The sequence below is a fragment of the Nymphaea colorata genome, chromosome 13 (genome assembly GCF_008831285.2).
Source record: "Nymphaea colorata isolate Beijing-Zhang1983 chromosome 13, ASM883128v2, whole genome shotgun sequence".
NCBI classification, from domain to species: Eukaryota; Viridiplantae; Streptophyta; class Magnoliopsida; order Nymphaeales; family Nymphaeaceae; genus Nymphaea; species Nymphaea colorata.
Genome location: NC_045150.1, coordinates 7,598,825 through 7,625,799, shown reverse-complemented (window position 1 = coordinate 7,625,799; position 26,975 = coordinate 7,598,825). Strand labels below are relative to the sequence as shown.

The window sequence follows — 26,975 nt, the reverse complement described above, 5'->3', positions numbered from 1 at the left end:
TGCAGTTCTGCGGCCACCTCAAACTTTTTTTATATCCTTATATATATATATACATATAAAATATTCATTTGAAGCTGCATCTGTCTAGATATATGAGTAACTTATGAATAAAAGTAGCACTGGTTGACTAGAACTGATAAACTCCTACTTCCTTGCAATACACACATATTTATGTCATTCCCGATTATAACATGACTTTTGCGCATAACCAGATACTATATATATATATATATATATATATAGATACCGTTGCAAACTCAACTGAGTACAACACTTACCCTGAATAGAAATAATGTTGAATCTAAATAAGCAGCTCTTCTATCTTCTTTTCTCTATTATTTTGTTACTAACACGGTAGGCAATTCAGTTACCAGCAACTTTGTCTTCAACCAAGGATACAACAAGAAAATAGAAGGTATCTCTCTTTTTTTTTTTTCTTTTTAATACTACTGGAAATTTCCCCACTAAGGTTGCAGTAAGTAGGAGCTAAAATGGCACCTAATCAAGGTAAATAAGTTATTTTTAATGTCCCCAAGACTCCCATCCGAATCTGCAGTGTTACCCTAAAAAAAAAGAGTGACCCTTTGGTGTCTCTTACTCTCATTTAATGTTACAATTAAATATTTCTAGTAGTCTTAACATTCTCCTCAACTATTTCCTTTATTATTATTATGACGGACTTACTAATTAGTTTGACTGGTTCAAAGATTGCACGTAAATGAATATATATATATATATATATATATATATAGTCATTTACATGCATATATCTTATCTTTGTTTGAAATTATAGGGCCTTACAATATATATATATATATATATAGTCACTTGAAACATGCATTTAAGAAAACAGTTTTGGCATCTCACAAACATCTTGCCTTAAAATTTTTTTGAAGCGACAATTTATGAATTATTTTTACTGACCGGGAAAAATGACCCAGATTGTTCACATAATTCGTGTTGTGGGATCTAAAAATTTGGGTCCACGCTCCGATACGATTCGGTCAAACCGGTTCCTCGTGTCGCTTCGTCAAAAAAAAAAAAAAAACCACTGAACCGCACGTGCGAGGAAGAGCGAGGGATCCGTTATGATGCTTCAAAGGTTCTTTCCTTTTAGCTTCATAGAGAGGAGGAGACAGAAAGAGGGTTTGCTGCAGAATCGTAAGTAAAGAGATCGGCGAGAATCCGTCGGACCGGGAAACCCTAACCCTAAAAAGGGACGGAAGTGGGGAAAATCCAATATCCGGAAATTTCGGGATATCTGTCTTTATCTTTCCTTCTTATTCCGAGAATTTCCACTGCGGGCTCCTTCCGACGGGTAGGAGGCCGCGGATTTTTATTTTGGTAATTTGCTTGCGCCACTTGTGTTCCGTTTCTCCGTATTATCGATCGTCTGCCACTGCCATCTTCCTGGATGATGAGTAAATGGAGTGCCGCCTCTTCCCCATTCCCCCGCTCTTTCTTCTAGCCCTAATCGCTCCATCATCATCGTCGGGCGCCCACGAGGAGGATTGCTCCCCTCCCAGCGAGTTGTCGTGCTGGCCGTTGTGCGCGGCCGTGGTGACAGTCCTGTGTTGCTGCTCTGCATTTTGGGTTGCCCGATCGGGTCTGTGCAGCATGACGAACATGGAGAAGCTGGAGCAGCAGAAAACGGCACCGGATGATAAGAAGAAGGCTTGCGGTTGCAGCTGCTCTTGTGGGTATGCGAATGGGACGGCTAATGGAGACGTGCCTGCTGTACGTGAGGCTGCTAAGGAAAGGGAGCAGCCGGGGACGTCGATGATGGAGCAGTTGGTGCCGGAAATCACAACTCATGCGCTCAGTTATTTGGATTACCCGAGCTTGTGCCGGTTGTCGATGACGAACTCGTCGATGCGCAAGGCTGCTAATGACGATAATGCATGGAAAGCCCTTTATCATAAGGTAATGCCTCCATCTTTGACTTCGGATTTGCTGCCCTTGGCTTCCGATTGCTTTGGAAATTTCGAGCATTCTCCAATTGCTTAGTTTATTGTAGCCTTTGTCTTTGCAATATGACGTGTAATATCGAGGGAGAAACGAAGTGCCTTAGTTTAGCCTCTAGTTTATATCCAGTTGCAAAAGTCATGGACTCCATCTAGACTTCATTGATACGGTACATTCTGATAGAAATTATGTTTGTGCACCTCTTGCTTCCTTCTTGATGGGACAGAATGAGTCCTATGAAAATGTCTTTGTACTGCTGATTGTGTCTAATTCGAATATGCTAGCGTGCATTTGTTTGCTAAAGATAATTGTCTTGGGCCTTTAGACTTCATTTTCTTTGAGACTAGAAAAAGTTGAGAAAAGTATGAAGACAATACATGAATAATTTGGAAGTTGTCAATCAACAAAATTATGAACAAGTGAAATTGCTTACCGTCCTACTAGCATTATCTTTAGACTGTAAATGTGACTATACCTAAATGCTGCAACTTGGCTCCGTGAGTTCATGTCTCACTATCTGCAGAACGTTAAAACTTAGAAGCCATTTTAGTGTAACCGCAGTTTCTCTACAAGCATCTCTTGGCCATGTGACCTCGTCAACCTGGGACTATTAGGTTATAAGCCTAAAATCAGTGGGAAATCTATCACGGGATCACCTCTTCTTCAGGTGGTAATTTCTTTATCTATTATTTCCCTTAGGTTGATGAATGGACTATGACTGCCAGTAGGCATGGATATGTTTATTCTCAAGTTGATCAAAATTAATGATGCATAAGTACTCACTGCTAATCTCTTGCACGTCCACCCAAAAAACCAACATTTTATTTTCCACTATGCTGTTAAATGCATTCTGCTGAGCCTAGGTGATGAGTGCTCGAGTCTGGGCATGCCTAGGCTGGATTCGGTACTTTAAGTAGTACAAAAGAAAGACAGATATAGAAACTAACAAAATGCAACACTGAATGTACTATATATGTTCACATATATAAATTATAAACACATGCACAGTTACATACAATCACATAAAGATTGTTAAAGTACTTTAAAATAATTCAAATAAATAGAACTAGGCAGTTGGACGAGCCTAGAGTCTACGAAGGACTAGGCACATTAAGTGGGCCCACCCCCTTATAAAGGACTCTATACAAATTGTGTAACTATATGTGTGCATGTACAGTCACGTATACTTTCAATACCAAGTCACATGTGACAGCAAAAAGGTGAAAAAGTGAACAAAACAGAAGAACTCTCTCAAAAGAAAAAGAATAAGCTAAGTAATACAAACTCTTCAAAGGGGTTGCCATGTCCGAGTCGTGGCTATGAGCCTATGGCAAATAACAATTTGTTTTTATTTTTGAATTTTGATAAAATTCTAGTTTGTTAGTTGTTAGTTTTTATTGTTCGTGGATAACTATACAATGCACTTGCTTCATTTTTTTTTTTTTGGGAAAATGCCCACATCTAGGCCTGCATCACACCAACCCCTGCACCTGTGTGACATAGGAGGAAGAATAAAAAAGAAAAAAACAAACAAAACTTTTGGTGTCTGCAGGAAAAGCCTAAGCTATTGAGCACGTACCAGAGTATAGGTGTCATAAGTGATGTTTTAGGACGTTTAAATGGCAGGTTGCCTAAAACCAGCTAACCTGGGAAATCTGGGAGCTTAGATAAGCCTAGCGAGCCTTTGACAACATAGGTAGGCCATCATTTGTGACCACCCTGATTAGCTATTTAACCGATGGCACTTGCTTCAGCGGCCCTTGTTGATTGTAACAGGTTTTATGTATGCGTCTGTCTTAGAATTCTTGTCAATGTTTGTTTTCTCCCGGTAAATTGTCTTGTTATAACTTTTATATTTCATTTTTGTCTGCCCATATATCTTCCCGGTTTGTACGAATTCAATCATTTTATTCAAATCCATTAGGAGTTTCTTCATTCTGTCTGTTATTGCTACAAGGATCATGAGTCGTCCACCTTTTTTTTTTGGGGAAAAGGGTGCATAAGATTGACAACAGGGTTCTGTTTTACCAGGATTTTACTGTTGAGCAAGACAATATTACTCCACCAAATGGATGGAAATCATATTATGCAGCTACAAAAGCTGTTGTAAATGTAAATGCAGGATTTTACAACATTATCAGGGAGAGATCACTTGAAGCTATGGGCCGTCTTTGGCTTCGTGCTGATTATGTGAAGTGCATTCATGGTTCTGGAGAGCTTTTTGCAGGGTATGCTTCTAATAGAGCTCTACTTTGACACCTGAAGCTAATTCTCTACTTCTACTTCAGCAAATATTTTCATGAATAAACCATAAAATAGCATCCTTTCTCTTTTAATTTGTGTTTTGTACATCATATTTATGTATAATCATTATAATAACACCCAAAGAGAGAAAACCTGTGATGGTGGTGACTCTTGTGGTAAAATGAGAGATCTCTTATTTTACTTATTCCAGCCCCCTGGCCCTTGGTGAAATCTTGCAGTGAAATAAGAAATGTCTTATTTCATTTATTCCACACCCACCCCCTCTTTCTGATGGATGATATTAATCGTTATTTTGAATACCGTGGGCATTGTTCATGCAATTGAACTAGCTCGCACTCTATCAGTGAGGAGGATTGACGACCTCTCATATTCTTAAGTTAGCTTTGCAACTACAGTTTATTGAATAGTCGTTCTATTGAATGATCTTCTGAAAAGGTTGGGCCAGTGAATCTAGGAATGGATACTTGTTATGCTACAATGCTTGATTTGATCACCTTGAGGGACACACGTTTGTGGATGACTAACATACTTTTCGGTGTCAAACCTCTTGTGCATTAATATATAAATGGGCTAATAAGCATATGCACAATTATAGAGGGTGATAAACTTGTAGAAAGAGGAAAATCTTTGGCAGCCCATGCATGAGGTGGATACCTTCATTTAGAGCTTAGTTGAGCAACCAACCAAGTCACTCACTCACTGTTTCACATATCTTATGAGGAAAAATCTCAAGAATAGAAAGTAACATGTGAGAGTAAAACAATAATATAGCTAGATGATAATTTTTTTTACATAAATATAAAGAGAACTGAGGTTTTGAGTAGAAAAATTGTAGAGGGAAGAAGGAAAAAATGTATTAAAAATATAGAAGAGAAAAATAAGAAAGTAAAAGTAGCTGAAAATGTCACAAGCACAAACATCTATATATATATATATATGTATATGCACGAAACAGACATTTTTTTTTATTCATGTTATCGGTCTAGAGGCTTAGGCAGTCGCTCAGGTGTTATCTAGTGCCCAGAATGGTCAATAGTGAGGCATCAACTGGCACATTTGAGTACATGAACCTGTGATGGCTGTATCTGAGACTATTTTCTTCACATACTTTATGGTTTTCTGGAAAAACCAGTGAACAGAAAGCCTTTGATAAAGCATCCGGTTCTTAGCTTCTTGTGATGATATGTAGTAAAATTTTGAACCATCTTTACGGTGCACCAGAATTAAAAACTCTTTGAACTTGATGGTATGTGTGTTTCTAAGTCACACGGACTCTTCTATTTTACTGTTGCACTCACGTGAGTCGGATGCGGTCAGCCGCACCAGACTATATTTGTCCATTTCTGGCACGCACCCAACTCACGTCAAACTCGAGGCGGGTGCAGTCAACCAGCGTCCAATCTAAATGTGTCCCATTTTTTGGTATTATTGTTGTATACATTTTAGCATTTTATTTAGATACTTGTTCAGTTGTTCTTGAATCTACTATAAAAATTTCAAAGTTCAACTAACAAATATATATTGTCAGCCGTATACATATGCAGCCGTGCATATATACTTTGCAACTGATATAATGATATATTGTCATGTCATAAACTTATAATATATAATATAAGCTTTTTTATATATGCATTATGCAGCCGACCAGCTGTGGTTAGTGTTGTTCTTTTGAAGTTTTAATTTGAAATTTTCATTTTCTGCTTCTATGATTCTATCAATTTTTTATGTTTTATGTTAGTATGTCATATTACTAATTACTATATATAATATATTAAATATAATATATGTTGTCCTGATATTTTTCCACGCGTATCGCACGATACATGCGATACGGTAGCCGTATCGCACGATACGTGCGATACACCCCCGTATCGCACGATACGGGGGAAAAATTAAAAAGGGGCCCGACGGCTCCTTTTTTACGCCTTGTTTTAGAACAGACGCTCCTCTCTCTCTCTTTTCTTGTTTGTAAACGCTACAAGAGACGTGGGAGGGAGAGATATTCTCCATTTGCATCAAGTTTTGCCAGTGAAGAAGCTTTCTTTCTCGTTGTGGGGAGTCTAGGGACAGTGGGAAAACTATGTCAATATGTTTTGAGTTTTGACTTCTGAACTTATGAATTGTGATGTAATTGAATACTCTTAGCCTCTTAGGTTGCTCAGTATGTTATTTTGATTTTTTGAATGTTTGATTTCTTATTTTCGAATGTCTTGTTCATATGCATACTTCATAGTTCATACTTCATATACATGAATGATGAATGTTCCTTTAAATACATTTTTCTTGAATTTTTCTGATTTTTACTAGTTTTTTCGGTTTTTTTTAGTTTTTTTCTGATTTTTTCTATTTTTTTATAAATTTTTAACATTTTTTAGAAATTAAAAATATTAATTTTACGATACGTTACGATACATTTACGATACGTTACGATACGGCGTATAGGTTGGCCCGACCGATACACGATACGATACGGTAGTGATAACATTGGCATAAAATACTTTCTGTTGTTCATGCCATTGTGTTCCTTTTTAGTTGCAATAGAGAGTGTCGAAGGGTTAGCAATACCTTCTTTGTTTCTTTACGTTGAGACGGTCTCTTTTCATCATATCTGATCCCAGCTAGGGCTATACAATGAGTTGAGCTAATCAAGCTTGACAAATGAGTCATGCTTAGGTGGAAAGGCAACTCACTTATCTTATGAGTTGACCTGGAGACAGCCAAGGTTGGCCGTTGCAGAACAAGTAGGTACATTTAAAGAGCACATGTACAAGGTTTTGCTCTATGTTGTTAAGGCCTTGCCTAGGCATAGACTAAGCATGAGTCCACACCCGTCGCCTAAGTCCACCACTTAGGCAATGGGATATGTGTTGGTGCCTAGGCTCGCCTAGGTTGGCCTAGGTGCCAACACGCCTAATCCATGGAGAAGTAAAAAGTCACCATCCCTTTCAATTAAAATTTGTTAATTGAGTATAAGTTGTTATGTAGTTTATTTTGTATTGATATACGTATTTTTATGTGTTGATATGTTGATCATGCTGTTATATGTATATATTGATAGTCACTTAGTCTGTTATATAGTGTCGGAATACCTCATGTCTGTTATATGCATACGTTATTATGGTTATGTAACGTACTTATATCATATAGTAATATGTATGGTTAGTTTGTTATATCTGTTTTAAACTTATATGTATATATTATTATGTTAAATTGTATTGTAATACAATTTGTATTATATGTATTGTAATATGTGTTATATGTATATGCTGTATTGCAGAGTCTGTTATACCTGTTATATAGTATTGCATCAACCTATATATGTATATATTGTTAGCCTGTTATATAATATCTAGTATTGTGTGTTATATGTATACGTTAGTATGGTTATGTACTTATATGTATTGTCACTGACTTACTGTTGTGTACTTATATGTATACTATTATGTACTGTTAGTCTTTTTTATTATACTATGTCTTTCTTTAAGCACATATGGATTAAATCCTTCTTGTGGATTTACATTCCTTCTTCTAGAGAGTAGATTTAGGTTTTTTTTTTCCTTTTTGTTTCTTGTATCAGATTACATTTAATGAGTAATGTTAAATTTCTTCTATTGATTTTGCATATTCAATGAAGTCAACAATTAAATTTTGATGGTTTAAGTTGATTATGCTTGTTATATTACTACTCTCCACATTTCAAATATTAGTAATAGTTAATTAAAATAACTGACATATTAACAAAACTATAAAAAAAAATGGTCGCCTTGTTTGGCTGGGCTCTCCTAGGCCCGCCTAGGCCCTCCTTTTGGTGTACATGGTGCCTTTCTTTGGTCCTTGTAGACAAGTCTTTAGTTCAAACCTCCTTGTTCGCACGTGCTTTTCAAATGAAAAGTCTTTGTTAGACTCATTTTGCCTTGGTTTAGCTCATCCTATGGATGAAACAAATAATGTAAGTTGTTGGAATAAATAATGAGTTTTTGAAATGCCTATCAGGTTGAGAAACTTTTGGGAGACTTATTTAAATGAAAAGAACTCAGAGGAAAAGGGTTTATCTGATGAGCACAGTTTGGGTACAAAGTAAAAAAAAGCTGATAGCCTGTGATTGTCATGTCTGCACTAAAACACTAGGACGAAGACATCTTGTGGTATTTGGCCAAATGCAAGTCTAGATAGTCATCTAACCTGTATTACAAGGCTCTGAGTCATTATCAAAAGCTGAAGATGCTTTTGGTGTTTCTTTGTTGTTATGCTGTACGCATTTGAGTGTCTCGACTTGCTAACTGAACTATATCATTCTAAATAAGTTTATGCATCTCTTGTTGTCAGATCTCTGCTGACAATGATCAAACCACCCTTATTTTACTGAGACAACTATAGGAGGATATTTAGTTTGTGTTTTGGGACTATTAATGAAGTTGTGATCTTTTGGCCCTTTCAGGTATGATGCTGTTATAGAGAGTTGGGCACTAGCTTTCAATTGGCATCAAGGAGTAGCCTTTCATATCAGGGACGTGCGTGTGCGTGTGCTACCTGACATGGCCTGGGTCACCATGAAAGCATATGTAGATGTTGATTCTGGTCCATTTAATGTCACCAATATCTATGAATTTCACAATGGGCAATGGTTTATGGTTCATCACCATAGCTCCGTGATGCTGACCGACCCAATGGTCGATCACTTAATTTTTGGTTGAATCAATGAACTTTATTCTATAGATAGCGTTCTCTTATGAGGTCTCTTTGCTGCTAAGTCGAGCAATCAAAATGAAGAATGGGAAAAGTTTTCCACTATATCATTGCCAACCTCATGTTGGCTCATAGGCTCTCCTGTCCATGTTCCTCCTTTATTCAGTCTTTTTTTTTTTCTTTTTGGTTTTGGGGGGTGCGGGGGTGGGGTGGGCAATCTAACAGCTTTTTGTACAGATCACAAGTTGTTCAGCTGTCATATGTATTGTTACATGGAATGCAAATTGCCATTGTCCAATTAGTGGATAAGTTCAATATTGGTATCCTGCAACTTGATGCTGTTAGATTTTTGGTTGTACATAAAATTCATTTATTTGGATGATCTCCTAGTCCCACCTTCTTCTCTGATGTTCTTTAGTTAGCATTTACTTTCTGTTATGGAGAAAATATGTAGTAGGCAGGGAAACATGCCAAACTTCCCTTGGTTCGGAATACTATAGTGTCTTCTCTAGTGCTGTCTTACATTCGTGGAAATGAGTTTGGCAAGCAGAATGTGCACGGCAGTAGCTTTGCTTTGTAAAGCTCATATAAACTCATGAAGAAATAGTTTACTATATTCTAGCATACATGCCATGTGGTAAGATAATTTGTTGAAGTGTTTCTTTTTTGCAAATAAGTAAATGCAAATTCCAAATTCTATAAGGAGTTAGTATGAGATTGGTTCAATGACCTGAGGGTTCAAGTTTAATAATACATTTGATATGCTTAAATTGAAGGTATTGTGCACTGTGTGTTCAAACACCTAAATTGAGACTCGCGGAAATGAGCAGGTTCGGGATCTTCTCGATCTGATGTGAATTGCTTTACGCTTGCACGGCTTCCTATGAAATGATTTTGACCTTAAGACACATTGAACATGCTAATGTGTTTATAAACTCATTTGAAACGGGTATATCCTGGATCACTTTAAGTCGGTGGCAGTCAAGATCACGCAAATTTCATGTGGATATAGACACTAATTTAATATAAAGCATTCGTTGAGGCAAGTTATCTTTAAGAAACTGTTCATTTTCTACTGTTAAAATTGCAACCGTTGACATTCGCTTTTCGTAAAGACATTTAGACTTTAAAATATAATTAACAATATATATTTCTTATCAAATCACTCCTAAGATTATAGATTTGTGAAAAAAATAATTTGGGTAATCAATTTTAAGATGTGTGGTTTTTGTCCATGACCTAAGTGGTTTGGGATGCACCGTTTCTTGTGGATTCTGAAGTATTTTTTTTATCTAAAGAACGCAGTTTTCATTGTCATTGAAAATAGTAGTGCACAGGGCCTTTAAACTAAGATGATGCTGATTCGATTGGAGTTGCAAACGAAGTTATTCCCAAGAAGGAACACAGCTTATAAATGTGATCAATTGGGTGCTAAGAAATCAACGGTCTGGACATATACAGGACAATGATGGATTAGCTGGTATAGGTTTATCTTAATTGTAAGCTGCGCTACTTGACCGGGTAAAGCGAGATGTTATGAATGGGCTTAGAAAATGGAACAACATAGTTGTTAACGTGGGCCCGAAACAGTTCCAATTGGGTCTCTACTTAAACCTAAACTAAAGAGTTGTTCGTCTAGCAAAAATTCTGAATTTATGTTTGAAATCCGACGAATTATTATATGCACTGATTGAAGACCTTCGGTCAAACTTATTAAGCCAAACCCCTTGGCCATATAGGGCAGTATACCTAGCTTAACTCCGTGGTGCAAGAAGCTAGTAAGCTAAATGCATTTTTTAACTAAGAAGCAACAATATTATATCAAATGGTTCCATGGTCTAGTGGTTAGGACATTGGACTCTGAATCCAGTAACCCGAGTTCAAATCTCGGTGGAACCTGTTGAATCTGTGCAGATAGTGGACCCCACTCTCTCTCCCGGAATACTTTTTTATCTCACAAAAGTGACTTCGGTGGCCTATATTTCAATGCTCTTTATATTTATTCGGTGGATATCAATATAGAAAAGCAGTTGCATGAAAATAACAAAAAGAACCTCATTCCTATAAAAGATCTATCGACCGAAGGAATGTAAGCTGCCATTCTGACATGACATCACAACCCAGGGATGGAGAGCCGCGGTCTTTGGAGATGAAAGCCGAAAACCTTTTGCATTCCAGTTGAAAGCGCAAGGCCGCACAGGGCTGTCTAGTACATTCAGTATCTTCCCTTCTTGCTTTCACGTTTGGCATTGTTTTTTAAGTCAACTTCCTCTTCCAAAGTCGTTTAGAAGACGAGAAACCATTTCAGAAGAACGAAAACTTTTCAACGAGAGGGAGCAGTGAGGCCAACTAAGGAACAGAAGTTAAGGCAGGGCCTGCGAGTTGCTGACCACCGTACGACCCATAGATTTTTTTGATCGGATTTTCAAAGGATCCTAAACAATCATCCTCGTTCAATCAAGTCATTCTCAAAACAGATGGTAAGCCCCGAATCAGAAAATATAGTTCATAGTCACCATCTGCCAAAGAAAAATCGATTGCAAAAAATGTGGATTGTTTTCAAAAGGGATTGTGGTAGTTAACTAATATACACACTTTTTTTTTTCTGCCACCACAACCCAACTTGAGAGCCGTGTCGTGGTAGATCCTCTGCACGGCGTAATCTGGGCTTCCTTTCTGATAAAATGGCAAGCCAACCATGTCAGATCTGCAGACAGCTTATCAAATTTCAATGAAACTCAGTATGATCGTTTAAGCCAATAACTGCTAACAATTTAGAGTCCAAAAAGTATTTCATGACCATAATGCCAACTCGATACGATCAATACAGGCTTATTCCCCTATCCTTCTGTCAAAACAGTTAACCTCCAATAAAATGCTGGCAATCATGGAGTCAAAAACCATTCCTGGCAAGAGCTTCAGTATGTTCCAGCAGAATCTTACTCGGATCAAATCAAATCAAGCATTCAGGTTCTTTAAAACAGACTGGTTTGTGACAGAGATACACCACCAAATGCACCAAAAAAGAGAACACCGGAGTTACTGTACTGTATGGGATTCACCCACAGAATATCGGTTAGTCGGTAGTCATCATTCAGCAGTAATGCTTCAAAAAATTGCAGGAGTATCAACTGGCTCCACAGAAACAGAACCGCCAAAAAGATTTTAGGCATAACATTTCCGGTTGGAATACGAACTGGATGGTCAGTGATATCACTAGTGAAGGCCCTGCTTTTCATAGAGAAGTGCAACCTGTAGGACATGTTCTTACATGTCTGAGCATTTATTAAACCGAAGCAATAGATGGTAGAGCATTGTCTATAATGGAGAACATTTAGTTGAATGTGCAAGGACTCATCTCAACCTCCGTTCTCCTAGCATTTCTCTCTTTGCCCCAGAAGATCCTGATGCTAAAAATACAAACAAGAAAATAAGTGTGTAGACATTCTTTGACATAGAAGGAATGACTATAAAAAATGAGCTGAACACAGAAAACGAACAAACAGTATAAAAAACAACACAAATTTATTCTTTACTCGAAAATGAATTTTGATTTCTCTTAGTTACTGTGACCATGTGGTGAATCTGAAACAAGGACTGGTCTTAATAAAGAGAACATAAGCTTCACAATAAAAAGCAAGAAAATTGAGGGTGTGGAGGGCAGAGTGCAAAAACAACAGCTATTAATGGAGAACAAAGACATAAAAATACCAGAAAACTAGATGAAATAAATATAAAACAAAAGATGCTTTTGGAGCACAAAAATTTTTAGCAGTCCTCGTGATGGTTTTATATGTACAGTGCAAAATACACATTTTACAAGAAAGGACTCAACTCTGTAGAACAACAAAGAGTATACTCGGGCATTAGAATGAAGTTCACGCTGCATTATTTTACCTTGCTCATTAGTGGAGCGCTCTGATCTAGGAATTTCATAAATTCTTCTCTTTTCAAAGTATACATACTTCTAACTTTATCCAAAACACTCTTCTCTCTTCTGATGTCTTCATCAATCCTTTCTTTGTTCCATATCATCAGCCTCAAACGTTCCTCAGATTCAACCATGTCAAGAGACATTGATGAAGCAGGCAAACTTACAGAAAACCTAACTTCAACTTCTTCTCTGACAAAAGATAAAGGTAAATGAACAGAAAAACAAATGAGTGACTTTTAACTAAGGAAGTCAAAACAATTGTACTCCACCACTACAAGTATAGCAACTATGGCTAATATAAATGCAAATTACAGTGTACTGAAAGTCTGAATACCATACGTTGTGACCACAACTAATAATAGAAGAGAAGGCAGAGCTGAATAAGATGTTCCGATATCTAGCATAGGATAAGCATAAAAAGTTGAACAGGAGTCACATCATGTATGGTAATATAAAATATATGCACTAGAAAGAAACACAGCTCTATGGGCTAGGAGCCCTGCCTTTATTAGATGTGACATTTTACAAGAAGGAAATCTGGTAAAACATGCTATCATCAGAAATATTGGTTGACTTATCTGACTCTCACCTCTGACCAAGTGAAATCATACCACGAGTTCTAATAATTCCGCCATCCAATGATAGGGCACCATCACTTATGCAAGGGAGAGCAAGTTCCATTTCTTTTCTGGTCCAATACACTTGCAACTGTGAGAAAAGCTCATAAAACAATGTTTCCCTCAGGCCATATCCCGAGGATGTAACACAGGTCAAATAAGCAGGATTTACATGGACCATATTCACTGCAAAGTCGATAAAGCCAAGTGGATGTGTGCCATCTGGAAGTCTGGGCTTCAGCAAATCAAGCCTTTTTTGTGGATCCCCAGCGACTAGTTTTCCCACATAAGGCCTGCATTAACATGAACAGACAGGGAAAGCTACAGATTTATTTAGTCATAACCAAAGGTACAACCGTACAAGCCATTCGCTGTAAGAAGAATGACACATCAACGGAAACATTAACCTTAACGGGAGGCATCATCATACGAGATTCTTCGGGAAAAAAGAGAGAAAAGAAAAACAGTGTATCTGTTCTTGCCTTAAATCTTCGAGACAAATTGCAAGAAATCTCCCACTGACAGGCTTTCCTGTAATAGTTCCTACTCCATGAATTCCAGACACGATATTGATCTTGGCTTCAGTGTCATAACTTTCAAGAGCTTTAATACCCTCATATGTCTTGCAAACAATTGCAAGCATATTTTCTGATCCCAGATATTCCGAGAAAAGCCTGGAAAAGATAGTGTCATGATAGCTACTGTACAAGGCCCAATGTGTAACAGACACTTGCAAGAACAGAGAACTTATGAACTTGCACATAGAAAGACCTGCTGAGGTTATCATCTGGTGCCTTCCCAAGCATAGCAACTATACCAAGAATATCTTTAGACAGGGTGCAGCCAGCTGCTTGCAAGCTCTTCTCCCTGCATAACACACTAGAAGCTTTTTTATCCTCTTTCAATATCTGATCAATAGTATCCTTTTCACTCTGCACATTTTCATGATTCTGACTGTTCGTTTCAGCTTTTCTTGATGAACGATGTGCGACAAGTCCACCTAAGAAATAGTAACTTTAGAAGTTACACAGTAATCATGGTTGAAGGGAATAACAAAGCATCAATAAAATAGGTCCTGTTTAGTTCCAATTCAATGTTATAATCCCTTCATCTCATGACAGTCTAAGATCAGGCTTCCATCTTCAACATAGACATTTTGAAACAGCAAGATAAGTTAATCTTAGAAATGATCTCGCCATCCTTTTCCATTTAAGGAAAAACAATTCCTTTGGGAATGAATCTTTTTATCTTGTTGAGAGGATCAAATATGGAGGGAGAGAAAGTGCCATGCAGTCAACTTTGTGTGGTTCTCAAACAATGTCATTGGGAGGTAAAACCTTCTCCAAGTTCAAAGTCGTGATCTTCGCTAATAAGCAGCATAACCTAAAAATTGACATCGGATAGCTGTGGTTTTCATTTTTCTGTTCCAAAATTGGTACTCCCCATTATTTGACAAAATTATTTCAATATAGGAGTATACAAAAGGTTCCAAACAAGAAATCCAAGCAAATAAAGTACATATATATTTTCTAACTACAAATTTACACTGGTCAATATATGCTGCAGCAAGTGTCACAAATTGATCGAAGAAAAAATATATGAACAAACAGATTAACAGAGCACTAAATCAACACTATTCAATCCCATAAACCTTCCAGATCCTTTATTGACTTGTCTAAGCTGTTTGATTGGCACTTCAAAAACTCCAGGTTTGCCTCGTGGTGCTTGATTTTTAAGTCAAACTTCTGTATATCGTCTTCAAGTATCTGCAAGTTAGCAAAGCTTTCAAAGCTTAGGTGAACCTGCAGCGTTCCAGACACAACAAAACTTCATCTGGACAAAATGGGCACATTAACGTGAACTAGACTGTACAGTACATCCTAGGCACAAATAAGAGATCCAACAGCAGGTAGAAAAAGGAACTATTGATGAAAAAAATGATCATGTGGTCAGCTGAAAGATACCCTAATCCGGCCTAAGACTATCTCCACGTTGTAAAGTAATTCCCTTTCATTTTGTATGGCCCCATTAGTAGCTGTATTTGGATTTCCCCCATCGAGTACAGGAACGGGCATTTCTGGAACAATTAGTGCCCTTGAATGTGAAGGAGAGACCTGAGAGGTTAGAAACAAAACAAACAGAAAAGTCTGTGAAATATCTGAAAAAATGAACGCAGAAATGCAAACAGGCGTACATACCGCCAAAGTTGTTGCGTGCCTCTGTAGTAAATACCTCAACTATATCAGACTAGTTTTAAGTAGTAGTCTGAAGAACTTGTAAGTTTAGACATTGTGGGCCTCAAGAACCATAAACTGGAACACACATATCTAATTATGTTGGATCATAATGGAACAAGAAACAATGTCCAATCAAAATGCAAATGCTAAGAATAGAAAAGGACGGTCTTTCTTCAATTCTACACTACGTAAAGCAGTTGCTCCAAGAACTGCAAGTGAACATAATTGGCCTCAAGCGGAAACGAAGAGTCCCATGATGAAACAGAGTGTAGGTCAAGGAAAATAGAGAATCGAGATATTTTTCTCAATAAAAACAAGCACACCAAAGATGAGCAGAACTCCAGGCTCCTCTGCAAACCTAGAGAAGATATAATGTGGTTTCCAAATAAAATAGCAAACACAAGCATTGCTAAGAGAGCAAAATCCAGGCTCCTCTACAAGACTACAACCTCAGTAGCAGAAAATAAGAGTTGGAGATGGGTGCAGTCACCAAGAGAGGTTATACACATCAAGAAATCCCAGATTAAGCAGATACTATTCTTAATCAGGACATAAATGGAGATGGGTTGTGGTGAAATTACCTGATTTTGGTGAAACTGTGAAGAATTTGTGGGGTTACTCATGATAAGGAATCGGAGAGACGCTTCTTGGCACCCAGAAACTTTATGAAACTCTCTCTCTCTCTCTCGCGCGCGCCCGCGCGCTAAGATGCAGAACAGAGAGGGGACGAGGGAAAAGGAATGAGGGAAAGCGTCGAAAATCTCTCCTCAAACTGCACCGTCTGTCTGCAGTGTACGATGCGACTCCTTTGCCAACACATGGAGGACCCGCCTGAACTGTCCAAATAATTCCATTTAAACGTTCTTAATCGAGCCCAATCTGAAGCCTTAGATGCCAAACTGGGATTCGTTACTTTGACGTTTGCAAAAGCACATAATAAATAAAGAAAGCAAATTCCCGCGTTTAGCTAGTGTTATTCATCTCCAGATCCACACTACGAGCCGGGAGTTGGGCTGTGAGCCAGATTTGGCTTCTGGGCTCTTTCTTCTAACAGCGGAGAAATTGCAGTTGAAGTGGAGTCGCCTCGCCATGCTGGTTTAACTTGTCATACCTGCTATCACCTCCACATCTTACCTGATCAAGAACTTCCAATCTATTTAGAGCATGGTACCAATCATTTGCAACCATAATAATGGCGTATTCATGCCATGGGTTTACATTTTCCCAAATTTGGGAAGAGTTTAGATCCTCAATGATGCACAGTATTGATGGTTGTCTCAACAAATGTGGCGGTAGAACCTTGCAGTTTTTTCATTTAGAATATTTTTTTTTCATGTTGTTTCGAGAGAAGTAATGTAGCTGATAGGACTGGCTGGTTGATGAAAGTGAAATTGTTAATTCGGATAGGTGCAATTTATTTGGACTATAAATGGTGTATGTGTGATACTTTAATTGATGGGTATATCGCTCTTCACTTCTGATCTCGAAGCAGTCCTAGACCCTAAAAAAAAAAAATAGATCCTGAAAAAAAGAAGAAAATGGAGAGAGTTCAGCCTCTTCGGGATATCTCTCATACATCATACACTTGACGTTTGCATTGATACCACAATTTCAAGCACAGTTCGCTCACTTGAGAACTTGGATATTGATATCCAAAACTTTGTCCACAATTCCGACGCAGATTTAGTCATTGTTGGCAGTCGATATATTTAGTTTGGAGGTGTACTATCATCTACCCACAAACTTCAGCCTTTGGATTAAGGTTTTCAGCTTGAAGCCAAGATATTCGAGTTACAAGGAGTAAAAGATTGTGGCACTCTAGCTGGTGATCAGTAAGGGTAAAGATCAAGTAATTTGATGCTTCTACTTAATGACGCGAAATGTCACAGGAAACACCCATTCGCATAATTAGGTAGTGAACAAAGATGAATGACTCATTTAAACAGTACATAGAGATAAATAAAGCGGAATTATTATAACTTTAATGTTGCAATCATGTTATAAGGAAACACACACGCACACACATCTCCATCATAAAGTGACAAACTTGATTTTACTCATATGATAGCATTATACTAAGCGCGAGACCTTTTCCATAGCATGCACGTGATATAATGCCCGACCAAGAAATTCTATTTTTTGTTGACTATTGGAGCTTAGTTAATCGTATGTCATTCATGTCATATTATGAATATTATAGAGGCGGAAGTAATGACATTTCATTTGCGGATTTCCAACTAGGGCTCTTATGGACCGGATTCAGACCCAGCGTGCTTTTCTGTACCCGCCCGACCTTGACAGGATTGAGTTGAGCTCAATGAAGCTCAAGCCATTCCTATGGGAATTGATAAGGGTTTTACAACCTGGTCGATTGAGTAAATTCAATATATCTAGGAATGACAATGTATCTAATTTGAATTTGACTGAACTGTTCTAAAAAAAATTGAATATGAAAAAAATTTAATATCTAATTAAGAAATTAGATCGGATTAAGATATAAGAAATAACATCCAAGATTCTGATTCAGATTTAGATATATGTGATCAATGTTTAGATTTGGATTCAGATTTGTTTTAGTTTTAAACAAATATCCTATATTGAACACTCTTACATTTTGAAAATTGACTAGATTTGGTTTAAAATTGAGATTTGGTTGTGAATTTAAAAATGAGATACGAAGGTAGGGCTGTTCATGAGCGAGTTCAAGCCGAGTTGAGCCGGCTCAAGTTCGGCTCGTTTGTTTTGAAAGGAACTTGAACTCGGCTCGAGCTCAACTCGGCTCGATTCAGCTCGATTAAGCTCAAGCCGAAGATTGGCTTGAACCGAGCCAAACATTTTCATTAAAGAATTTGTTTTTTAAAGAAAGAGGCAGCATGTAGACTTGGAGCCTCCTCCATACCATTCACATGTATACCATGTGAACACTCTCACCACTAGCTACTGATACAGTAGTTTACATATGATCTAATACTGCCTCACTCGGCATCAGTTGCAAGTCGGCAGCTTGTTCAGTCTTGAGCACTAGCTAAACAACAAATTATATTATTATTACAATTCGGAGAAAAATTATTGGAAGTTCTCTGGACGAAGAAAATCTACCAAGCACCAAAAAGCAGATGAGGAAGGTGTAGCCGGACGCGCTCAGTAGGTGTACATACAATTGAGGAGAAAAATACTGAAGCATTTCCATGGCCGTGGTGCTTCCCCGCTACAGATGATGAGGTGCTGCTGCTGTGGCTGATGAATTGAAGCAAATTATGGCACCGGCTTCAAACTCCATCCTCTCCCCACAGGGGGAGGTCATCACCTCTATGAACCATGCCCACCAAATCCACGCTCACATCGTCAAGAATGGCGGCACCCAATGCAACACACTCCCTCTCACTAAGCTGCTAAGTTTCACTCCACTCTCCAGCTGTGGAGATATCCGCTGTACCAACTTGATCTTCACCTCCATGAACAGCCCCACCACCTATCTCTGCAATGCCATTATCAGGGGCTATGCAGGAAGCACCACCCCGGAGAAATCCATCCTTCTCTTCTGCGCCTTGAGGGAACTGGGAGTGAAGCCTGATCACTTCACCTACACATTTCTTCTCAAAGCCTGCAGCAGTCTGCGGGCTACTGCTGAAGGGAAGCAGATCCATGGGCTCGTCTGCAAGGCTGGTTTGGTCTGTGATTGCTATGTTCAGAATTCTCTGATACATATGTACTGCAGGGGAAGCGAATTGTCTGCCGCCCGCCAAGTGTTTGCCAAGATGCCCGAGAGAGATGTGGTTTCTTGGACGTCAATGATGAGTGGCTACGTCGCCAATGACCGTTCCCTCGATGCTCTGCTATTGCTTAAGCAGATGGAAGCCGATGGCTTGGTGCCGAACGAGGCAACAGTTTTGGCTGCTCTGAGGGCTTGTGCTGATTTAGGTGCACTGAGCGTTGGCCGGAAACTCCATGACTTCATTCGACGAAAGGGGTTCGACTCCAACGCGAGGGTAGTCACTGCGTTGATTGATATGTATGCTAAATGCGGACGGATAGACTTGGCTTCGGAGGTTTTCGATGGGTCGCCTCGGGTTGATGTTTTCTCATGGACTGCCATGATTTCTGGGCTAGCCATCCATGGGCTATGTGAAAGTTCATTAGAATGTTTTGCCAGGATGCAGAGTCTTGAGATACAGCCAGATGAGATGACTCTTACTGCAGTCTTAGCAGCTTGCAGAAATGCAGGGTGGGTTAGTGAAGGCATGAAACTTTTTGAAAGTATGGAGGCAAGTTACGGCGTGATTCCGACCATACAGCACTATGGATGCATAGTCGACCTCCTTGCACGAGCTGGGCAGCTTGAAGAAGCTGAGAAGCTAATTGAAGCCATGCCCATGGAGGCAGACGCAGTCCTGTGGCGCACCCTTGTCTGGGGCTGTAGGCTCCATGGTGATATAGCCAGAGGAGAAAGATTGGTGAAGCAGAAACTTCTGGCTCATGAAACAGATGATAGTGGAAATTATGTTCTGCTCTGCAATCTTTATGCATCTGCGAAAAAATGGCAGGAGAAAGCAAGAGTGCGGAAGCTCATGAAGGCCCGCAAGATCGAAAAACCACCAGGAACAAGCATGATAGAGGTGAATGGTACAATACATGAGTTTCTAGCTGGTGACTCTGAGCATCCAGAAGCAGGGAAAATATACGCGAAATGGGATGACATTGCAGAGAGGTTGAGATTAGAAGGTCACCACCCAAAAATCTCGGAAGTCATGCTTGATATAGAAGATGAGGGAAAGGTCTTATCGCTGCACCACCACAGTGAAAAATTGGCCATTGCTTTTGGGCTGATCAAGACCAATCCGGATGAAAGAATTCTCATTGTGAAGAATCTGCGATCTTGTGAAGATTGCCACAGTTCGATGAAACTCATATCTAAGATCTATAGGCGGGAGATCATCATCCGTGATAGAATTCGGTTTCACCATTTCAAGAATGGTAGCTGCTCCTGTAAAGATTTCTGGTAACAAGAAATTTCCTGCCCTGCACAGACCAATAAGAAGGTTGTAGCATTTACAGAAGCAGGAATGCAGGGGGAGAAATCCGACATAACACGGTTAAGGAGAAAAATAGCATATTCTTGTCATGTCATGCATAGAATTAATTCATTCCTTGTTGAAAAAGAGGAAATCTCAAAAAAAAAAAAATCGTGATTAATAACGAGCTTTCAGAAAAAGAACTCGTAACATTATTGTGATTGCAACACTCTTTCTAGTGCTTATTTATGCTTCAGTCCCAAAATTATTGCCCTTTGCTCGTGCAGATACTTTCTCAAGATTTATACCATATTTTTTGTGTGCTTGATACTCATTCACATTGTACTACTTATATCCTTGTGTGCTTGATACTCATTCCCATAACAACGTAGTACTACCATAGCTCCCCAAGTGCTTCACGTTTCCTGTGACTTGTAAATGTTTGCTTGTGTAAAGCATCAAATGTTTCACTTTTGATGCTTTACTTCTCACTTCCTCGCCGTGGCAGTTACAGGTATACCAACGAACCGTTGCTAATATCTTTTCCTTTCCTTGGGTGGGCAAGCTAGGGTTAGATGGACTTGCAACATCATGCCAACTTAGACATACTCTGAGCAGTGAAGCCCTTCTGTTCTTTTTCTTCAGATAATGAGGATGAACCCTCCAAGGTCCAAACCATCTAATAGCCCCGCTCCTTTGGGCGGAGCTCTGAATGAGTCCTGAGTCTCCTGACCACCATATCTGATGAGGACAACACCATAGGAAATGTCAGGCGGCAGAGTTGCAGGTCCGGGACTTAGATTCAAACAGCTCAACACCCTTCACAACCCTCTCTTACAATACGTTAGGGCGAGCTCTTCTTGGCTGAGAGATATCATTAACAAAAATACTGGGAATTCAGGTGATAAGTTTTTGTTTTCCTAAGGGAAATGGAAGTAGATAACTGATACAGAAACAGAAACCACATTATCAGCTAAATTTTAACAATGAGACTCATTAATGCGTGCAGTAGACAGTTACTCTAACTTTTACATAGAGGAAATGGTAGTTAAAGCTCTCATGATCTAAAGATTAAAAAAATTGGAGAACTTCAATATGGATCAGATGAGTAATGGAGGGATGATTAACATCATATCAAAGAAGCTTTGGATATTGAAGATTCAAGAGAGTTTCCTTTTCTTAGAAGTTCAAGATATCTAAACCATGCAATTCTCGCAAACTTTTACATGATCAGAAAAAAGCAATGTTTTTCTGTTGTAAGGGCACCATTCCTTGGAATCCGCAGGAGCAGTGGATACAGTTAGAAGATGACGACATGCTTTAGATGGTTTAATGGTTAGGTCAACTTATTGGGATTTTACATGGTTTAAGATGCCACTACTCAGCGGTCCCCAATATCACTTCCTACTCCCCGAATCATTTGAAATTTTGAAGCGGCTGCCTCCTGGTTCTCGTTCCTATACTGCTCCTGATGTTCAACTCGCCCTTTGGCGACCATGATCTGAACATCATGTTTCTTAAGAAATTTCTACCTAAAGATTTGATGGAAAAAGTGAGACAGTAGACATGAAAAGCTTTGCCAACTGAGAAAATATGCGAACACGAGATGGAGCGAGCAAAATAAGTCCGATCACAATTACATAACCAGAGAAAAGAAACAAGATCAGATGCAGAGACAAATTACCCAAATATACTTATAGGTAATTTCAGTCTGTCATCAATGTTACTGAACCTCCAGTTGGGAAAACATTACCATTCTTTGCTAGGCCACCTTTTCTGAGCCAACCAAGGTGGACGATTTTTTGCTTAATCACACTAGCAGGGATGATAACTGCATTCTCCAGTCCAATAACAAGGACGGTTCAAATGCTCCCACAGCATCATCCAATTCCAGTTAAAGTGGTCAGGATACTGGAAAATCTGAAATCCAATCCATCCTTGAGAAAAATTCAGACCCAAAATGGCATAATAACTCAAGCCACCCACGATTATGATCGCGCGGAACACTTGCCAACTTATTCAGCTTTTGAGATGATCAAGATGATAAATTTAGTCCTCTTCATATTTATTGACCAGGTTATTGTCCCCGCTGTTTCCACGTGCATATGAGAGAGAGAGAGAGAGAGAGAGAGAGAGAGGAAAAGAGGCCACCTATGGGGGGAATCTGGATATTGTAATTATTAGCAAAAAGATCTAAGCAATCTTGACAGATTAAACTCCATTCCGATGCCATAATATCAGCACAGTTTGTCAATAATACTAAAACATTGATTAGTTAACTGAATAGTTGCAAAAAAGATCCGTTATGGATCAACTAAATACATGGAGGTGAAGTTCCAGGGGATCAGCTACAGTACAGCCAAAAATGGGCAGAACACCCACAGGCCACAAACCATACAACTCATGCCACTTATCCTGGCATATAGTTACCTAAGAAGGGCATTCCTCCAAAGGATTCTTCCATAACTAGAATAACAAAAATTATTACAGGATGTTGGTCCAAGACCTAATAAATCAGAATTACAACTACAAACTCTTTACTTCATTAGAGAATACAGCAATCAACTTGTCTTTTGTAATCTGCTTGGGCCCATGAGGCCTGACAGTGAAAGTATGTAAGACTGTATCACTACTAGTCGATATATTCGACTCCACCATTGAAATCTCAGCTTCCTTAAAAGCATGAAGCACTTTTCCGATCGGATGTGCGTCCAAGGGGCAGCTCATCTGGATAACTACCTTGTCTTGCAACGTCTGCACATCGACCTCAGGAAGGCAGGTTCTCATCCCGTGATCTGCCGCGTTAGTTTCTTCTCTCTCTCCTTCCATGTCTCTGAGCTTCTTCTGAAGTTCCATGATGTAGGCGACAGCATCCCCAAGCAGCGAGGCCTTATCCATCTTCGAGATGTTTGGCACCACAGCTCTCAATGCGTAGAACCTCTGGTTCAGCTTCTCCCGCCTCTGTCTCTCAGCTTCGACATGGTTCAGAGGCTCTTCCCTTCCGTTTGCCGGCTTCCTCCCTCTCTTCCGCGGCCTCCTTTCATCCATTTGTGCCAGACGATCATCCTTACACGAAGCCTCAACATCAGAGTGCTCGGAGTCGATTACGCCCGACCGAGCACTAGAAGCTGTTACGGCAACTCCAGTAAGATCCGGCTGTCCATGTTGGTCTTGACTCTGAAATCGACTCAATAGGTTTTCTTCTCTGCTGCCATTGCTATGAGCACAGACAAGGTGTGAAGTGGAATCTTTACTAACAGCAGGTATGCCATTGCAAAGCTTTGGCTGATTAAAAACTTGAGCTTGAGAATTGAAGACCATGGCAGGTTTCCCGTCCTGGATATGGTCCCAGTTCAGTACTGGCACAATCTTCCCGCTACCGTTTGAATGAAGATTGAGTGGATCATGGGAGGGGCTTATCAAGGAAAGGCGCTGATCCCCGATCTTTCCCATAACCTTCTCACTTGATTGAGATTGTGCAACATTTAGATCTCTACCAAATATTTTTGGGTTCTCCTTCGATTGCACAACAGATACAGAACTGGTACTGTTCTCCCGCCGAAGAGCTATAGGAGCAACCACCCTTGAAGATGGCGGAGGAGACGAGAACGCTGAGGTGCTGCTCGATCGGAACCAGGGGCAGTCTTGACCATCAATAAAGAGAGACTTAATCATCTGTATGACGCCTTGATTCTCAGGAATGGAAACAAAGGAGCCCAATTCGAGGACTCCATTCTCAGTTGGGATGCAGACCAAGGTTTGGAACCTCGCAGAACTAGCAAGATGAGATCGGTAACAGAACTCCTTTGATGTCTTGGTGAAATCAGAGATCCAGATATACCTCCTGGTTCCAAAAGCCTTGCCGGGAGCACCAATGCCACTAGGGAAGGAAAAGTACATCGAAGATAGGAAGAACATTTCAGCATCAGAAACTCTATCCAATCCTAGAGCATAATTTTCTTCATTAGATCCACCGGAGAAAGTGTGAAGGTGGTGAAGAACCCTTTTCCTCTTCTTCTGTTTGGTAACTTCATCCTCAAGAGAAGAGTGCAGTCTCTTACCATCAAGCTCTTCTCGTGACTCTTTACAGTAACCGTCCCCCCAACCGAGCATCAAACTCCCTGACTTAGTCCTAGAGACCTGCCAAAAGATGGCATAACTCCAACTCAGAGTGGGACATGTATGTCCTTCCACAAGCTCATACAGCTTGTTCTGCAGTGAAGGATCAGCGGAGGCAATTTCTAAACCTTCTGAACAAGCATAGCTACTTGTTAAGTACTCGAAAGCACGACTACCCAGAACGTCCACAGCCATTGCTTTTGCTTCTCCATGCCAATACTTATCCATTGTCATCTCTCAACAGTCAATTGTCTACCTCTTACAGCGGAAAGAAGACTCAAAACACAGAAAGAATACAGAACTAATGTACTAAAAAACTTAAACCTCCTTCACCCTTCCTTCCTCCCCAAACACCCTAGAAAAGGAAAAGAAAAACAGAAGAAAGATCCCAAACAGATGACAACGCACAGCCAAACCGAACTGTTATAAACAGATTCCTCCCTCACTTCTCACCAAAGCAAAAAAAGAAGGAAATAAAATATGAACCAATTTTAGACTTCTCTTTTCCTCTTTTTTTGGCTAAATATACCACTACCCTGTGAAGAATTCGCTCAAATTTCCGAAGCAAAATTCTCTCTTACCAAATCAAGAAAAACAGAAAGGCAACAGAGACCCACAGGCCAAAAAATTGGGAGAATTACCTCACCCTGCCCTCACTTGTTTCCCGACACCCTCAAACACAACACTTGCCCATCCACCACCGACAAAAACTCAAAACCCACCATGAATCCATTCTTCTGACAAGATTCCACCATCAAAAGGACCGAAACAGAAAGGAAAAGAAGATGGTCGCTGCAGAAACTGAACTCACCTCAGATGAGGAGAAACCCAGAGATTCACCAAAGGAACCCGAAAAAAAACCGACAGACCCAAATTTTCAAAATCGCTACTGGGACTCAACGGTCGGCCTTCAGGTGAAACAATGGAGGCAAAGGCCAGATCTCGGGGAGTCTGAGACGGTAACCCTTTCTCTCTCTCTCTCTCTCTCTCTCTCTCTTGTGCCCGCGAGCGGCAGCTGGTGAAGAAAAAGGCGAGGAGGAAAAACCGAAAACGAAAAGGGAGAAAAGCCGAGAAGCAAAGTGGGCCGAGTTTCATTTTTTCTTTTTAGTGCTTAATTTTCACTTCCTTTGACAACCACGGTCAATATATTTATTCATACATACGGTAAGCTACAATACGGATTCCAACTTCATGTTGTATATTTCTTTCCCTTCACCTACTTATAAACACTGACCCAGTTTCCGTTCATTGGCTCATCATTACTCAAGCCTATGCGACTGAAAGAGGCAGAATTAGAATATATACTATTAAGTTGAAGAAAATCTGCACTGACTCTCAACTTTACATTTATGTTTTCATAAACCTTCATGACCGGTGCCGGTAGAGGCCCACATTCAATTCACAAGAAAGAGAGAAAGAAAGAAACAAAGAGATGGTGGATATCATTTCTTAAATTTTTGAAAAAGGGTTCATAAGTAAGGTTTTCAAAAGCATATGAACTTTTTAATTTTTTTTTTGGAGGAAGAGGCGCACCAGATTTTTAACCTTTATTAGCTTGAAAATCTTATACCTTGCCAATAAAGTAGTTTCAAAAACATACGTGTCTCTTTCTGAATACTTTTGCAAAATTTTGAAATTAATTTTAGCTTTTATTTTTTAAAGTATTTTTGACATAAATGCTTTTCTAAGTATTTATCTCCCCAATTCTCAAACGGATTCAAGGGAATCCAGCAAAAACCGGATTGCTGTGGTCCACGATCCGAGAGACCCGTGGGTCGGATCCATCCCATCAGGCTCAGCACCGTATATACGTATTTGAATACGGTAGGTAGGACTGGATGTTCGGCCTCACGCGAAGCACGTGGTTAACATGCGGTGGGGGACACGTGTCACGAGATGGCCTGCGTTGCCCTCCGTTCACCTAAAGCTGTGTGAGCGCACGTGACAAGCATGTCAATGTGGCGCCAAGCACGTGAACGGCATTTACGAGTGCCTTCCCAACAAGTCATCGATTTACTCTCAAATTACCTTTTTAACCTTGGCTCACGGAGCCGTAATTTATCAGAAAGAAAGTTCAAATAAGACAGGCGCTGCAAAGTACTTCAACGTGATGTCATTCACTGTTACCTCTCGTGACATG

At 39.5% G+C, this 26,975-nt stretch overlaps 4 protein-coding genes and 1 non-coding gene across 9 annotated transcripts; 3 read left to right on the top strand and 2 right to left on the bottom strand.

Moving 5' to 3' along the window:
* Positions 1-1,131: 1,131 nt before the first annotated feature.
* Positions 1,132-9,105, top strand: LOC116266625 (F-box protein SKIP8). Its single transcript, XM_031647912.2, has 3 exons — positions 1,132-1,923; positions 3,997-4,193; positions 8,669-9,105. The coding sequence occupies exons 1-3, from the start codon at positions 1,426-1,428 to the stop codon at positions 8,922-8,924; spliced, it is 951 nt and encodes a 316-aa protein (XP_031503772.1). The 5' UTR covers positions 1,132-1,425; the 3' UTR covers positions 8,925-9,105.
* A 1,638-nt stretch (positions 9,106-10,743) lies between these two features.
* Positions 10,744-10,815, top strand: TRNAQ-CUG (transfer RNA glutamine (anticodon CUG)). Its single transcript has one exon. It is a non-coding gene; the product is annotated as a tRNA-Gln (tRNA).
* Positions 10,816-11,601: 786 nt separating this feature from the next.
* LOC116267204 (protein DEFECTIVE IN MERISTEM SILENCING 3-like) lies at positions 11,602-16,846 on the bottom strand. 5 transcript variants are annotated; one of them, XM_050081292.1, is made up of 9 exons: positions 16,286-16,845; positions 15,666-15,779; positions 15,432-15,561; positions 15,119-15,233; positions 14,239-14,467; positions 13,950-14,141; positions 13,440-13,760; positions 12,814-13,039; positions 11,602-12,326 (listed from the first exon to the last, which is right to left on the bottom strand). In XM_050081292.1, exons 3-9 carry the CDS (start codon positions 15,540-15,542, stop codon positions 12,291-12,293), a joined length of 1,230 nt encoding a protein of 409 aa, XP_049937249.1. In that variant the 5' UTR covers positions 15,543-15,561; positions 15,666-15,779; positions 16,286-16,845; the 3' UTR covers positions 11,602-12,290. The 5 variants fall into 5 exon arrangements, with proteins under 5 accessions (XP_049937249.1, XP_031504672.1, XP_031504671.1 ...); XM_031648812.2 differs by having other exon boundaries at positions 15,432-15,581; positions 16,286-16,844; XM_031648811.2 differs by lacking the exon at positions 15,666-15,779 and having other exon boundaries at positions 11,602-12,320; positions 15,432-15,581; positions 16,286-16,846.
* Positions 16,847-18,648: 1,802 nt separating this feature from the next.
* LOC116266732 (pentatricopeptide repeat-containing protein At4g21065-like) lies at positions 18,649-21,007 on the top strand. Its single transcript, XM_031648041.2, has one exon. It carries the CDS (start codon positions 18,962-18,964, stop codon positions 20,705-20,707), a length of 1,746 nt encoding a protein of 581 aa, XP_031503901.1. The 5' UTR covers positions 18,649-18,961; the 3' UTR covers positions 20,708-21,007.
* Positions 21,008-23,041: 2,034 nt separating this feature from the next.
* LOC116267136 (transcription factor MTB2-like) lies at positions 23,042-25,911 on the bottom strand. Its single transcript, XM_031648720.2, has one exon. The coding sequence runs from the start codon at positions 25,067-25,069 to the stop codon at positions 23,243-23,245; it is 1,827 nt and encodes a 608-aa protein (XP_031504580.1). The 5' UTR covers positions 25,070-25,911; the 3' UTR covers positions 23,042-23,242.
* Positions 25,912-26,975: the final 1,064 nt, after the last annotated feature.

Coding starts and splice junctions, on each gene's coding strand:
- LOC116266625 (XM_031647912.2), top strand. CDS start 1,426: ATGGAGTGCCGCCTCTTCCCCATTCCCCCGCTCTTTCTTCTAGCCCTA. Junction 1,924..3,996: donor GGAAAGCCCTTTATCATAAG/GTAATGCCTCCA, acceptor CTGTTTTACCAG/GATTTTACTGTTGAGCAAGA. Junction 4,194..8,668: donor TCTGGAGAGCTTTTTGCAGG/GTATGCTTCTAA, acceptor TGGCCCTTTCAG/GTATGATGCTGTTATAGAGA.
- LOC116267204 (XM_031648810.2), bottom strand. CDS start 16,327: ATGAGTAACCCCACAAATTCTTCACAGTTTCACCAAAATCAG. Junction 14,468..15,118: donor GTCAATAAAGGATCTGGAAG/GTTTATGGGATT, acceptor ACTATTTCTTAG/GTGGACTTGTCGCACATCGT. Junction 13,761..13,949: donor ATTTGTCTCGAAGATTTAAG/GCAAGAACAGAT, acceptor ATGTTAATGCAG/GCCTTATGTGGGAAAACTAG.
- LOC116266732 (XM_031648041.2), top strand. CDS start 18,962: ATGGCACCGGCTTCAAACTCCATCCTCTCCCCACAGGGGGAGGTCATC.
- LOC116267136 (XM_031648720.2), bottom strand. CDS start 25,069: ATGACAATGGATAAGTATTGGCATGGAGAAGCAAAAGCAATGGCTGTG.